This window comes from Amyelois transitella, chromosome 22 (assembly GCF_032362555.1).
Source record: "Amyelois transitella isolate CPQ chromosome 22, ilAmyTran1.1, whole genome shotgun sequence".
Lineage (NCBI taxonomy): Eukaryota > Metazoa > Arthropoda > Insecta > Lepidoptera > Pyralidae > Amyelois > Amyelois transitella.
Genome location: NC_083525.1, coordinates 1008127 through 1024389, shown reverse-complemented (window position 1 = coordinate 1024389; position 16263 = coordinate 1008127). Strand labels below are relative to the sequence as shown.

At 34.4% G+C, this 16263-nt stretch overlaps 1 protein-coding gene across 4 annotated transcripts in view; it reads left to right on the top strand.

Annotated features, from left to right (window-relative positions):
- The window catches only part of LOC106133261 (homeobox protein cut), a 157700-nt gene that overhangs the window by 40906 nt on the left and 100531 nt on the right, over positions 1-16263 (top strand). The window contains exon 3 of one of the 4 annotated variants that reach the window (XM_060950639.1): positions 8126-8164. The exons of the other annotated variants lie outside the window; for them this stretch is intronic. Within the exon in view, the coding sequence (XP_060806622.1) occupies positions 8147-8164 (18 nt within the window). The 5' untranslated portion in view covers positions 8126-8146. The remainder of the gene's footprint in view (positions 1-8125; positions 8165-16263) is intronic. 4 annotated transcript variants of the gene reach the window in all.

Genomic DNA, 16263 nt, shown 5'->3' with positions numbered 1-16263 from the left:
GGTCAGGGCCGTGCGTGCAGTTTTATTGCAACGAGGGGAGCGTGTGTCGATGCTGTGACGAACTCCGCCAATGTCAATATTTGTTTGTTTACAACCAGTGATGATGGCGAATTATAAACTAGCTGCGCCTTCGCTCCCGTGGGAATTTCCAGGGAAAAAACGTAGACATACAGTTTTTTTTTCGATATTGGTCCAGCGAACTGAAATTCTCATTTTTATAATATTGAAAAAGAGTGTATTGTGTGCCAAGATTTGCCACATTTTTAAAAAAGTATATTAGTAAAATATTCTAGTCTTTGTAATGCGCTGCTATGCATCCAAAAGCTACATCCATATTTCCTCTACAAAACAGTGCAATCAAAAGTGACTGCGTTGATTAGTAAAACAACACCATTGAAAATACTGTCTTATTATCGTTAGATAAAGATCACATTCATCTGTTTTCGTTATAATAAAAAAGCATCTTTAAGCATGTACAATCGCGCACACTGGCCACTTTTTGCTCGGATGCCGATTACTCTACGTGACGTTCCCACAGCTCCCGACCCGACTCGATGGCTTCACGACTCGAATTCTTTATACGAATTAGCGAATCACCTGTCTAATTACGCACTCCTCGATTTTGAATTCGGAATCCAATTTCTTTTCGAACGAACGCTCCAAATCCAAAATGTTATCCTTATTAAACCGATTCGCGTCCCTCCAGAAAAAAAAATGGTGTAACCCGAAATCGCGATATTTCAAGAAACAATATTAACATAACAAAAGTGGCGGCGTGGAGCGTTTGTGGTGAATTGACAATCTGACAAATTTACAACCGATCGCCGAGCAAAACACACAAAAGTGCCCTTTCGAATGCAAATTTGTCAGAGGGATTCTTTTCCGAATTTTTTCTCCGGCGATACTTCCGCCTATTTTCCCGCTCAACGCACATCCGGTAGGGGGCGCCGCTTCCGCTATCGGTGCCATTCGGAAATCGGATGAGTCCCACACCGGCAAAGATACGTCTATTCTCATCCCCACGCCCCATTGAATTTTCCTAAAGTGGTCATATTTTCTATTCCACATTTTTTTATTATTCGTTTTGAATAATTTATTTTTTATTGTGTTGTAAGATTGTTGATTTTACTTTGGTTTTTCTATTTGTATTACCAAAACTGGTTATCTTTAATCTGCACCAGTTTGATTATTATGCGTAATATGAATATTGTGTGTTATATAAACCTTCATTTGATTCAATAAAACACCCTGGCCATTGTATATTGACAAGTAAATACAAAATAAGAGCTACTGCTGGATCTTGTCTATCATCAGCTGTGTCATGTATGTATATATATCTAAGATTTTATCCACAAGAAAGAAATAAACTAACGTACTCACTGCACTCTCCCCTTTCATAATCTGCGTAAAATTTCGCTTTTTACAATTTGGGACAATACGCATTTCATAAAACCGCCATTAATAGTCCGTTAAACCGTGATTCGTCTATATCCCTTGCGGGGAAGACAGAGTCTTGTAAAGACTTATAGGCCGCGTTCAGCTTTGGCTTAATTAACGATTTCAAAACTAACTAAAGAATTTAAAGGGTTAAAATGAAAATAAACTAAACATAAACATACAATCAAAAAGAGCAAAAAGCAAGAGTGAGAGAGAGATTAGTGAAATTGTCCATTAAATAATTACGAGTTTGGTTTGCAAACAACTTTCCTAACTCCGATCAAATAGCTATTAGCCGACCGCACTTGATCAGATGCCTGCCTCTGACCGCATCGTCAAACCCATTCTGATTTTAACTGTACTTACTTTAACTCCTCATATAAAAGAGGTATTCTGTAAGCTAGATAATAACAGGCTTGTTGTTATAATTGTTAATAAATACGGGAATACTGAATAAACTTGGGATTCTTCTTTTAGGCGATGGGCTAGCAACCTGTCACTATTTGAATCTCAATTCTATCATTAAGCCAAACAGCTTAACGTGACCTTTTTAAGACTGTTGGCTCTGTCTACTCCGCAAGGGATATAGACGAGATTATATGTATGCATGCAATACAGAATTTCATCTCTTGTTTCAAATATATTTCAATTTGTAATAAGTACAGTATAAAACTAAAAACTTTTACGAATTTTTCAAAATTTTCCTATCATTTGTTTTTTTTTCTCTTCACTCGCTCAATCGTATTAAATATCTGCTAATGGGCGTAATCGAAGAGTTTGAAAACAACAGGTGTCGGGAATCAAACCCGTGACAGTGACAGGGCGCATCTGCCACAGAGCTATCGGCGATTTATTTTGGTCACCAATAAATATATATCTCAGATTTTAGAACTGGTGAAAAAATCATTTCTGTAGAAATTTTGTATTTTTGATAAATAGATGAGAATGAATCAAATTGAATTAAAAAAAAAGGTAATAATTAGCTCTCAGGTCTCTGGAAAATATCACTATTTATTTATTATCTTTGCATTTCATAATTTTAAAAAAAGTTAAAGAGAACCAATTAGATTACCCATTGTAAGACATTGACCATCCAACAAATGAAGTTCTAAATACAAACAAAAATTATAGAATTCCATCTTAAAAAATTAAATTTAGAACAATCCCTATTCATTAATAAATCAAACCAAAATAGACCTTACGCTTTCGTGAAACGTTCCATTCCAAGGCATGCAGACGAAATGGCATAACTAAACAATGTAATACTTTTGGTCAACCACAGCTCAATAAATACTTCATAGTATCGGTTTGGAGTTACCCGGCGCCCTTTCGATCTTCGCCCTGAGGGACTGAGGGGTCGGTTCACATGTATTTAGATTATTGAGAGATTGAAGATAATATTAATGAAGGGTCGTATAACACCTGTCCGTTAACGAATTTTTTTGTATGTTAATTAAGTAATGAACTTTCGATTAATTCCGTATTCGAAGTTAATGGCATGATTTTTGATATCAGAGATAGTGAGTTGTGGGGTTGGTATATTTTTTGGTTATGTTTGAGAATTATATATGAGTTATGGCTGTGTTAAACAATAAATAGTTATTTTAAATTGCTATTTAATATCGATTTTTACGTATTCTTCTTAATACAACGACTGTTTATTTTTTATATTTCTTTTTATGTGCAATAAAGAGTTTACAAACAAATAAACAAACAAATTTAAGTAAAATTTTATGTAATAAATTATAGATCTCTTGCCCGTTCAAAATATATACATTACAAATAAAATAAAAAAGAATAATTATTTGAATACATAAACATTGTTAAAAATTAATGCAATAATCTTAAAACAACTAGAAAACTCAATCGCCATGTAACCCCACCGCTAGATCTGGGGTCACTTTGAATAATAGACAAGAGAAAGGGTTCCGTCGGCGAGAAAAGTCCGGTCAAAGCCGCCGAAAACCAGTTTGATCTAGTACAACGCCATTACAAGTTGACCCCTCGTTTGGAGTCTACATAATTTGCTTTTCATACCAAATTATTTGTGGCACGTGCAAAATGAATTGACAACTTTTTGGGTTGTACGAGTACGTTCCATTATATCCGGGTTTTTAACGTTTTTTTTTTTTTAATATAAAAGTAGTTATATGTTTTAGTGGCCATAAATGATATTCTATTTTTGAAAATGTTAAGTAACTTTTTTATTGCAAATTTTTTTTTTTCTTTTTTTGTTGCGCAATTACAGTAAAAGTTTCAGGCTTATTTTAAGTACAGGCAGTCATCAGGCTTTTTTTTTGTAAATGAAGTAAAGGACTCTGTTAAACCAAATACTTAGCGTATCTCATACATAATCAAATTTCTGTGTTTTTTTAGGTTTTTGGGCAATCAATTTCTAGATTCTTTTAATCAATTAGTAGATATCACTACAAAAATGAAATATCTATTTTCTTTCACAGATTTTTTGGCGAAGTAATTACTTAGTAGGTAGTTCCTTGGTGATCTACTTCTGAGGTCATCAGAAACTGGTTGTTAGTTAAGAAGTGACGGGGTCAAGAGGTGTTCTATCGGGATAATCCTGGAATTACCATTGTATCCTGTCACGGGCCATCGCCCTAATTACGGTCAATAGTTTAACTGTCTGTTAGTTTATCCCAAATTGTTCAACAAGAACTTAAACAAAATAACGTTTTGTTTTTATCCTTTACTCGACTTTTCGTAGTTGATCTTTGATAATTAACTGGTTAGATAGTAATGTTTTCTTTTTATTAAATTTAACGAATACATTTATGAAAACAACTATTTTAGAAAATAATAAATGTTTTCATCAATGTATCTATTCGTGGCCTTTCAGTCTTTTCAAGACTGTTGACTCTGTCTACCCCGCAAGGCATACAGACGATAATTTTCAAGTAGATAGATTCAGTAGATTATCCATGAAGAGACAATAAACAAACAAACTTACTTTCGCATTTAAAATATTAGTTTAGTATTCCAATGCCCAGTAGTTCATAAGCCGCTTATGATAAAATAAACATGAAAAATAGTAATTTAATCCATGTGACGAATCGTGTATTGATCTCAACCATCGATCCATACAAAAGATTCATTGCCATAATAAGCAAAATTCCAAAAATGATCTTTATAATATCGTGATAAGGTTCCGAATTGCCTGATCTTATGAAACACGTGCAATCGGTTTATTAAAGGTTAAACATAGGCTAACCAACTAAGTAGAAATGGCATGAGCCACAATTAAAACTTTTCGCCTTTATTATTTTTTTTTTGTCGAAAATCTGAACTCTATATCCTATGCCATTCTACATACTATTAACCTTATATAAAAAACAACATTTATATAAGGTCAATTCCACTTGCTATGTAGATTATTATAAGTCTTTCTCTTAAACATAGATCTATCAACAGTAATAGTAAAGTATAGAAGCCCTATTTGCTTAAAAAATCTTATAAATCTAATTGCGTATCAAATAAAACTGTTTTACACTTTTTTTCACAAATCCGAAACTGTTTTTTTTAATCAATAAAACGTTAAACTTGTCTATTTATATGTATGTCTGTGGTAAAAGGATATTGCTTATTAATGTTATGTCTGAATCCAGATCGCCAATAAAGATGATTGAGCTGATCATTCAATATTCTACTGAGTTAATATCTACTGAATAGTATTCTTTCTTACTTAATGGATCACAAGGTCAATCCATCTGACATTATTTTCAGAAATTTTTGACTACACTATGTGCCGTGTGGTTCCCGGCGCCATTGAAAAAAAGAATAGGACCACTCCATCTGTTTCCGATGGATGTCGTAAAAGGCGTCTAAGGGATAGGCTTACAAACTTGGGATTCTTCTTTAGGCGATGGGCTAGCAACCTGTCACTACTTGAATCTCAATTCTATCATTAAGCCAAATAGCTGAACATGGCCATTCAGTCTTTTCAAGATTGTTGGCACTGTCTACCCCGCAAGGGATATAGACGTGATCATATGTATGTATGTATGTATTTTTGACTATAAACAGTTAAAACATCTACTAAGGACTTATGAAATGAAGATGAAAATTAAGAGATGTTTTAAATAAGTATTAGATTGAAAATTACCCCTCGTATATTTCTCACAATTTTTTTTTTAAATATTGAAAACGTGATCCAATTTTGTAACATTTGCTGCCCAATAGTGGGAATCATGTGTCGCACGAAGATAATTTTAATCCCTCAATGTTTACGACTCCCATAAAATATGTAATAAAACATATTCTCATACAAACAAACCTCATTAATACCGGGTAACTAATTACAGTATTACATCCAGATTTATCCCTACAATCATAACATAAATATCCCGACGGACCAAAAAAATCAAACAAAACTAACGATTGAGACGCCACATGTATCATATTTATGTTTCGGAAAGTTATTCCTAGTAGATTCGAAATAACACATTAACGGCTAAAACAAATATTCACAGAAAATATAATAACATAATAAATGTCTAAGAAAATTATGTGTCAGAGTTACTGCGCTTTGCCTATCAGGTCGATGTGATTCGAAATTCAAATACATATAAATAAATTTAAGCTGTTCTAATTTCAATTTGTTAGTACGCATTTGTTTTTTTGGTTGTTCGAATTTTGATTTTCGTTCGACTACACGATGATGGATAAGATCTAATTGTACCTAATATTTCAGCATCATTTATAATTTCAAGGTTGTTAACAGTACAACTTACTAAGCCTTACATTGTCAATTCTCCGACAAAGGACTAAATATTTTTATACCAAATATGTTTCACTATAAATGAAACTAAAAAAAAAAGAGTTGAATCAATAAAGGTTAGTTAAAAGACATGTGTGAAAGATTATCTTTAGTAATTTGATATGAAGTTAGTAACGAAACTCCAGTCAAATTATAGACTCGTGTTAAAATTGTTCAGTAAATTTATTTAATATTCTCAGGAGCAGTCTATCACCCTGGTATTGTGTCAACTAGTTTATTTCTAAACAAACAATACATTTTGCGAAAATCTAGGACAACGAGTGGAAAACTAATGGCTTATTTCATATTAGACTTAGCCTATACAGTTGCTAGAGATATTGGAGCAACGGTGAACTAATAAACTTCATTATGAGAAATTCATCACTCTTACGAGACAGAAGACGTCACCACAATACTCAAAAAAGCTGTAAAGCCATTTTGAGTCTTGTTATTTCTATGTATCCTACTAATATTATAAATGCAAAAGTTTGTATGTCAGTATGGATGTTTGTTACTCTTTCACGCAAAAACTACTGAACTGATTACGATGAAATTTGGTATGTAGGTAGCTGAAGACCCGGAATAGATAGGCCAGACATATATAGGCTACTTTTTATCCCGGAGTTCCCGCGGGATTGATAACACGCGGACGAAGTCGCGGGCAGCCTCTAGTCCACACTAATAATAAAGAGGAAAGATTTGTATTTTTGTATGTTTGTGTGGAATAAACTCAAAACCTACTGGTCCGATTTTGATAAAATTTGGCACAGATATAGAATAGACCTTCAAAAGTGACATAGGCATAAATTTGTTTTGAAATAAATTTATTTCAAAATATAAAACACAAAAATATGTCCAGTGCGAAGCCGGGGCGGGCCGCTAGTATAGTATATTTTAGTTGAGATTCAAAGATAGATCGGTTATTATGCCCGTGTCATTAAAAATCACAAGCTTATAATTTATTTTTTTACAATCTAAGCGAAATGAAAAGCATAGCACACAGTATATTTTTCTCAGCTACCAGGGCAGCATGGAAGCAAAGATTATCTTAAAATGTCCGTCATAAACATACAAATCAATCAATATATAAGACATCTCAATGGCTTGGTGTACTAGGCGCCCATAACCGGCGTAGCGTGCTAAACATTTTGTTAGCGCTATTTAATAAGAAAAAATGCGCAGAAATTCAACAAAGACCAAGTCATCTCACGACCTGCGCCGATGAGAGAGACGCGCATACGAGGAAAGCACAGAAATGAAAAGGACGCAAACATCTCCGATAACACGTCAATACATTCCTTGCTCAGACCACACACGAATACAGACTCACCGTAAGCGCAGTAAAGTCGAGTTTCCATTGCAGCGGCTAATGGAAAACCGATATCACATCAATATGTTTTACGATGTCGTCGCGCGATCGGAATACGGTCTTAAGGCTTCGGTAATAAAGTATAATATTGGTTTCGGTGTGTTTTTAAGAAGGCGTTCTCGATATCTTGTAAGATAGTGAGGGCGTTTGGAACCGATCGAAGGTCGATATCGTTATTGGAAAAACACCTCTATTCGATAAGGGAGAAGGTTTTCGTCACAAGGCGTTCCCGGGCCGGGACACGCCCATGTCTTATGTGGAAAAATAAGGAGTGACTTTTTACATTTTCCTTTGATCCTGACAGAGCGATAACGACTTGTTATTGGTTGATATATTTCTATTCAACATTATTACGATAACTATTGTTAGAATTTTAGATCCTTAATGGATCTAGTTCGAATTATAGTAGAGTTTAATAGAAATGAAGGTTGAATGTTCTTGAGATGCTTTTAACTAAGCTATTTATTGTCATGTCTTTACAATAGTAAGTATAATTGTCTTAGCATGTTTTAATTGTCTAATTGAAACTCCTATATACTTATTTTCAGGTACGTTGACAAGAATAGAAGATGTGGTGTCTTTTTGAGGTAAATTTAATCTTATTTTCCATTCTTATAATTCAAAAACCGAACAAAGCGCTAACCAATCACACGGCGTTCCGTTAATTCGTATTGAATTACACCATTCTAAATTCAAATAAATCCATAGGCAAAATAAATCAATGCAATTCCAGTTGGAAATTAAAACAATGCAAAAATAAACGATCGGAAGGCAAATGAAGTGAAAGAGCTCGATTAACGATTTTGAAAAAGGAACGACCGTTCATTATGCGTTCGGATTTTAAAACAATACGGCCATTCAGCCAGTGCCCGTTTGAATACTGAATGTGACGGACAGTTCCGCGCATTCGGCTTTTAACAGTTTATTTCGGCCAAATTTTCGGCTACCTGTGCCGATTTCATTACTTTTTAAAAACGGATTGGCACGGATCGTCGTCAGTGTCCATCAATATGACATTTTGTAAATCACTTGACCCGGTGATTGTGAAACGATGTAGTATCAACCATCAACCCATTAAGCACTCGCTACAGTCATGCATGTCATTGTAACATGTCACACCATGTCATATCCTTTCATTTATTAAAAATGGTCAATTGTTAATAAAGTCTATTCCATATATGTACCGAAGGTTATACAAGATCTTTGAGAGATGTTGTGACAATTTTTTAATACAAATACTTAATGATGAATAAGCTGATCGCCTAAAAGAAGTGACCCAAATTTAGGGATAAGCCTCTCATTTAATTGACTTTTAGGTACTGTCTGTACTATGGGAAGAGAAACAATTAAGCTTCCTAAAAATAAAAGATAAATTTATATGAGACAAATTACACAGATAACGCTAGAAATAAACCTTAGGGGATACTTACTCAACAAAACTGTTATAAGAAAACAATATATAAACAAAAACATCCAAGACTAGGTCAATTACAAACAGTTAATTTCCATCATGACCTAACCTAGGATCAAAACACACCTACCGAAAACGTAACAAAACCTACTGATTAGACTAAGGAACATAACCACTGCATCAAACAGGCCTAGCTTATACATCTATCCATTCAAGAGACACTTCCAGAGCGTGTATAATGTAATGGGTTCCATATGGGCTATCAAGCCCCACATCATCAATATGACATTTTGTAAATCGCCCTACACAATCGAGCGGACGAAACAAAAGTTCAATATCAAAGAAGGCTGTTCTTCTATCGACTCATTTGTTCGGCCTCGCCTACAATCCGATAGGCTACAAAGAACAATTTAAGCCGTACAGTGATTGATTCCACCGATACATCACTAAAGGCGTTTTTCTATGAAAAATTGCTATAATCGACTTAAAAACTCATTAGGCCGAAGACAAAGAATCTTCCGACCGCCATTCGTCTAATTTGAGTTTCTCGATCGAAACGAATTTCAGTCGTGATTACGCTCCCCTTTTTTGTGTTATTAAATGCCATCAAAGAATTTTAATTTCTGTATCCCTGTGATATTTGATGTCATGGTATCAGCGCTCAAGGCCACATTTTTTTTAACGATAAACGCGATTAAGTGTTGTTCGTCTCCTACAGCCGGGAACACGCGCGCACATGTCCTACGTCACAGACGTCACATTCATTAGTGTTGACAGCACAGGAAACGGTAATAAAGACTGTATGCGGCATACAGGAATCATAAACAAAAATTATTAAATGATTAAAAAAAGAACTACCAAATTTGAATACGGCTGTACAATTAAAACGCATACAATTCTTTGACAAGCTAGGGGAACATTTCTATACCAAAAAAAAACCTATCACAATGCCCCGATAATTCAAAAATAGAACAGTAGAAAAAAGTTTGTCGCCGTCACCATTCAAATTAAACGACAAGATAATTTTTGAATATGGATCGTGTATTTGAATAAGTGTTGCATTAATATTCTTTTGTGATAATTTCGAATTCGGAACGCCCACACCCGGCCATTGTCTTGCAAGTTATTGGCTCATTAGGCGACATGTCGCTTTGTCTCGAACGATTTGAATTTTTGATTTTCGAATCGAACGAAATTGATTTGTGATTGTGACTCGAAGAGCGAATTGAATGCACAATTTATTACGGAACTTTATCACTGTTTGTATGCATGAATGTTAATAACATAACATAGTTATTTCAATTCCGACGACAAAAATATCTAGAAACACAATCTCCAGTCGAATTGTACGATATGACTTCCGTGTTACTCGCGAGCTATCTCGAATCAGAACGCGATTCGAGCAAACAAAGGAGCGAAATGATATATTTGAACAATAAGAAAGCGAGAGTCGCCCACGTGTACGTACGGACAGATGTGCTCACAAATTACGTATGCTAATGCGGCTTGTAATCCTTCCGTCGGACCTCCCTGCGCCGCGTCACCTTGTCTCTGCATAATCGATCGATTATAAATGCGAGATACTCAATTGTAAGTTTGAGATGTCACGTCACTAGTTCTGTCTTCGATTTGAATATCGAACTTCGAAGTTCATTGGCTCCATTGTTTACGGGAACTGCTTTGACTTACTTGAATTAATCTATTTGTAGGTAGGTAGTTATAAACTTGGGATTCTTCTTTTAGCCAATGGGCTAGCAACCTACACAGTACAGCTGAAACTGGCCTCCGACAATATCTGAGACAACTCTATCATAAAGAATTGATTATAATTTACGTGTTTAGTACTTAGTTTACACCGTACATACATATAATCACGTCTATATCCCTTGCGGGGTAGACAGAGCCAACAGTCTTGAAAAGACTGATTTAGCCCGTACTTGCTATAAACATCTAATTACATCAGAAACAACATTTCATCTACATTTATACGAATGAAATGTGATTTATTCGCCTCATGATATCACTTCCAAAGCCGAACCCCGATATGAAAAGTAACGCGGGCCCAAAAACGAATCGGGCGACATTAAGGTAATCATACTTTATGACTTTCCCGCCAAAATAGACGTACAATGCCGTTGACGCGTCCCCATGTACCTAAAAAGTTAAATTGGTGTTACATTGGGCTGTTATTGGCGTCTGTAATATAACGCATTATCGCTATTCTATTTTAAAATGCAACATTTTATTGTAAAAGCGTTGGTGGACGCGTAAGCCGAGGGAGAAACAAGCTATTATTAAATTTATTATTCATAATCTCATTATGTCTAAGGCGGAAATAAAATCCTTGATTGTGTCTATTTTATCTTTATTGACGGTAGAACTGGCTTCTAATTTCTTAATTAGAGTAAAAAATAATAATAACTTATGAGGTAAAACCTGCACATTCAGGCAAATGGGTGATCATGATTTCAATTAAGGTTAGGATCTTCGGCAAAGGTTGACGGGTTAGACAGATCATGGTCAAGCGCACCTCGTACTCTTATCCAGAGATGTGAGGATGTAACAGGGACTTACAGTGTGAATCACGCCTTAGTACAGACACATTAGCATGAAACAGGGTTTATATTCTATTATCGTAAATTTCCGTTCAATATAATAACAGTCCCGTCACAAAATTTTATCAATAGAAACGTTGCGATATTTAGTTTGAAATTAGAATCAGTACCGTTTCCGCTTCCGTTCGATATTCGAATCGCGCGTACGAATTAAGAACATGCTCTAAATAATGAACGAATTGATGATAACTAGAAATGTCAATAGGCGACTCGAATTTATGTGCATTCCATTTTTAAATTGATTTATGAAAGAAATGTGACGGTTTTTTAAATTTAAATTGTTTCTGGTTATAAAGATAAATTCTTTGATTTAGATTAAGAAAACCATAGATGGGAAAACATTCAAAGAGCCAATTTTTCATGGTATATCGTTCCAAAACACCTGAACCGAATAATTTCCGAATATTTTTCCGAAGCGTTCGAAAATAAGACAGCGGCGGCAGGCAATAACCATTAAAAGCTTGCGGAGGGCCGTTCAGAAAGTTTTCTTTTCAATAACGCGTCTAATATTCAAATTAAGGCACTAAGGCGGCGAGTCCCGGCGATATATCATCGAAGCTAATCAGATTTCGCCTTGCTACGTGCATTTCGTAAATGTTTTCCGGATTAAATAGGGTAACACGACGATTTACTACTTTCTTGCCAGTTTCGCGGCAGATTTTCCGCGAAGTTTCTTTCAACATTTTATATCATTTCAGTTGTCACATTATTGTCTTATCTCGTATTTTGAAGGCAATTTTAGGTTATTAATCAATATTTACCCAAGAAAATAGTTCCTATGTTCAAACAGTTTATCAGGTTAGATACTGTAAGGAGATAAATTAACAAAGCTATTTTCTAATAAGATCAAAATAAAAATAAACTAATAAGAATATTCTTAATTACGAAGTAAATTCTATGGTTTCTTATTTTTTAAATATACATATTCAAAACTGATTTTGTATTATGTGCATGGATAAACAACAAAAAAAAACATAATTCTGAACACCGCGAATACTGGCTGCAATAAAAGTACCTAACATCAAAACTTATCACAATAAAAAAGTATCTTTTCAAAATTTCAAAAATGGAAGTTCATTCAAAATTTACGAACACAATATCTAAGGGCAATTCCGATGCGTTTAATCCCGTAGGTTGCTTTCTCAATACACTTGAGCGCCATAAAAAATAATTTAAATTGCCCTTACAGTGTCTCGGTATCGCGAACATTTGCATACTAAAGTAATGCAGAAATCTATGTCGGGACGCACTCGGCGCGGCTCCGTTGTCGTACGGTTTTAGAAACGTTACGTTTCATTGTGTAAGATATATTTTTTTTAATCTCTTGCAGCGTGTTCGATTTTCTGACAATTCAACGACTTTTTTTATTGGTTCTGAAACTTCTATCATTATATTATCCAGCTGAATTTTGTTGAGAATCTTGTTTAGACAATTGGCTCTGTCTATTAATAACGCTCAAAAGATCAGTAGTACCTGAGATTAGGTATAAGTAGAAGGCAGGTACATATTTTCTTAACTTAGTATATAAATAAAAAAAAACTGTCAAATCAGACTAAGTTAATTACTCAGTAATTTTTAATCGACATTTCATAAAAAAGATCCTATTAGCTATTGTTGTTATGTTCACTTATTCTTATAAGAAATTGTAAATTAGAAAAAGACCAACATACTATTACAACAGAGTCTGTTACTTGTTCACACCAATATGACATTCCAATTCAAAATCCAAAACAGAAAAGATCATTAGGAAAATCAAACATAAAAAATTTAAGCAAAAGTACCCGAAACCGCCGAGCTTGTATGAAGAGAGTTATGAATGTGGATGAAGCGAAGTGGCAAGTGGAAAGAGGTAGTCTCTGCCAACCCCTCCGGGAAAGAGGCGTGACTTTATGTAGGTATGTATGTATGTATGTAAAAATTTAAGCAAATATTTTCCAAAAAATCCGTTTTAAAAAACCGGCATTAATTCGTGATTAGAAGGAATCGAATGCAACAATGAAAACGCGACGCGACATTAGAGGCGCGGGGCAAAGAAATTTTATGTGTTATTTTTTTTTCTTGTTTTGAAATATGCGCTCCGTTTCAATATTTATGGCCTCCATGGAGGTTACACTCGGGAAGTAATAAGGTTCGGTTCTGAAAGGGCAATCTGATGCGTAGATTGAGACGTGATCATCGGCTTCCCTCTTATAAGAACGTCGATCATTTCCCCGAGTGAATATGTATGGGATTTTTTAAAAGTTATTTCCGTGTGGTGTTGGCGTGAAATGAAACGTGAATTATGGTGGATGGAAAGAACATTAATGAAATTTAAGGCATTTTTTGGCCTTAAATATGATCGAATGTGAATCAAATGTAACCTATATTATGTCAGAGGCACCTTTCCCAGCAATGGTAAGACTGGAGTTGCTTCGTGGAAAAACTTACCCCCCTTTTTTATAATAACTTATTGCCTATTGATATAATTAAGAAGCACCAACTAAAAAGAATAGGACCACTCCATCTCATTTCCCATGGTTGTCGTAAGACGCGACTAAAGGATAGATTTATAAACTTGGGATTCTTGTTTTAAGCGATGAACTAGCAACCTGACACTATTCTATCATTAAGCCAAACAGCTGAACGTGGCCTACCAGTCAGACTTTCGGCTCTGTCTACACCGCAAGCAATATAGACGTGACTATATGAATTGATGAATTAAAAGATTACCTATCTTCATGGTATGTAGGTATCAGATCAGTCTTCTCAAAATTGTTGGCTCTGTCTACCCCGCGATGGATAAAGACGTGACTATATGTATGTACGTATGTATTATCTTCATGATAAATAGAATGTAAAACTTCTAGAAAATTATTATAGGAACTGTGTAACAAGATCTAAAAGATAATTGTCGAAAAATCATGTTCACTCAGTAATTAAATATATAACTGTTTTGATAACTTTCTATGTTCCCATGGTCGAATCGTACGCAGGTATCACGAAAACAATCGGAGCGTACGATATATAAATTTAAGGCTGGTCTCACAGTGACGCCGGCGAGATGCGCCGTTAACCAGCGCTTTTTAAACCGCGCGTCCGATCTAAGTACCGCTGTGAAACGCGTTTTTTAGTATCACGAGTTACGCTGCTGTTACAGGCGGTAATTCACTTGTTTTTATGATTATATCGATTGTTGCCACTTTTGGACGTCGACTTTTTTAGTTATTTTTTTACACACAAACAAATTTATGTAGGTTTAACAAATAATAATTAAAATGAACTCAAATTAAAGCTAAGTTTAGGTAGGTACTTATTTTTATTGTGAATTGTTGACCAAATATGTCTTACTTATACAATTTAAGTGTGCCGTCGCAATTTTAGACTGTTAATATTTTAAGCTGTTTATGTTCAAAATTATTGTTTTATGATTCTGCAAATCATTAAATTGTAGTTATAATATGGACCTATTACATAACATACATATAAACACGTCTATATCCATTGCGCGGTAGACATAGCCAACGGTCTTGAAAATACTGTAAGGCAGCGTATACGTTCATGATAGAATTGAGATTAAAATAGTGACAGGTTGCTAGTCCATTGCCAAAAAAAAGACTCCCAAGTTTATAAGCCTATACCTTAGTCGCCTTTTACCACATACATTGGAAAGAGATGGAATGATTCTATTATTGTTCTTATTGGTGCCGGCATCAATTAAAACTTTGATTGTTAACATTAAAACGAAGCCACTAATTATTGTAAATAAAAACGCGCGCGTCCAACGGCGCGGTTCACACGCACCAATCTGAGATCAGCCTTATTCATCCAAATATAAAAGTCACGGAAGATAAAACATAATATTCGGCCGGCGTAAGCCCAATCTGATAATGAGTATGAGATATAAAACATTATAATTTATTTATATTAATTAAACATAGTGTTAAGTGTACCGAGACGGGGTTCAATGGACTTACTTTTTCGTCCAATAACGCCAATGGTTTTGGGGGAAAATATTGTGTGAGATTTCCAAAATGTATAATTTATTGAAGTTTGTGGGTTTTAGAATGATATATGCTTTAGTTTTTAACTTAAGACAATTGAAAAGTTAATTTATAAATTATCATAAATTAAGAGAGTAATTGAACTGTGAAATAAACGTTATAAATTAGATTATTATTAAAGTAGTGACTGATTACAAACTAAAAGTAAACAGAAATATTGATTACTTACATATAAATAATTAAAGAATTATTTTGTAATATAAGTAAATTAAAGTATTTTAATTCAACATTAGCCTACTTTAAAATACAACGTGTGAATTTTTTTTTAATTTACACTCTAACATCTAACAATTAAAAAACATTATTCCATCACCATGTTTTTATATAATATTCCAATCCAGATTTAGTGAAAAAGAAATAAATTCAAAGTAGGTACTTAAGACACCTCTTACCTTACGGTACCCAAATATTAATTCCGACAGTAAGTTGAATTATTGTTTACGGCTCACAATCACTTCGGATAATTCTAAATTCAAATTGCACTACAATCTGTACAATGATCGCCAGCATTCATTGGCCAAAACAATATATATTTTTTTTTTCACATAAAAAGTAGTCCGAAAATTCACAGGAGAAAATGAACTGTAGGTGCACCACTAATACGGTTCAAATCGCTTTGA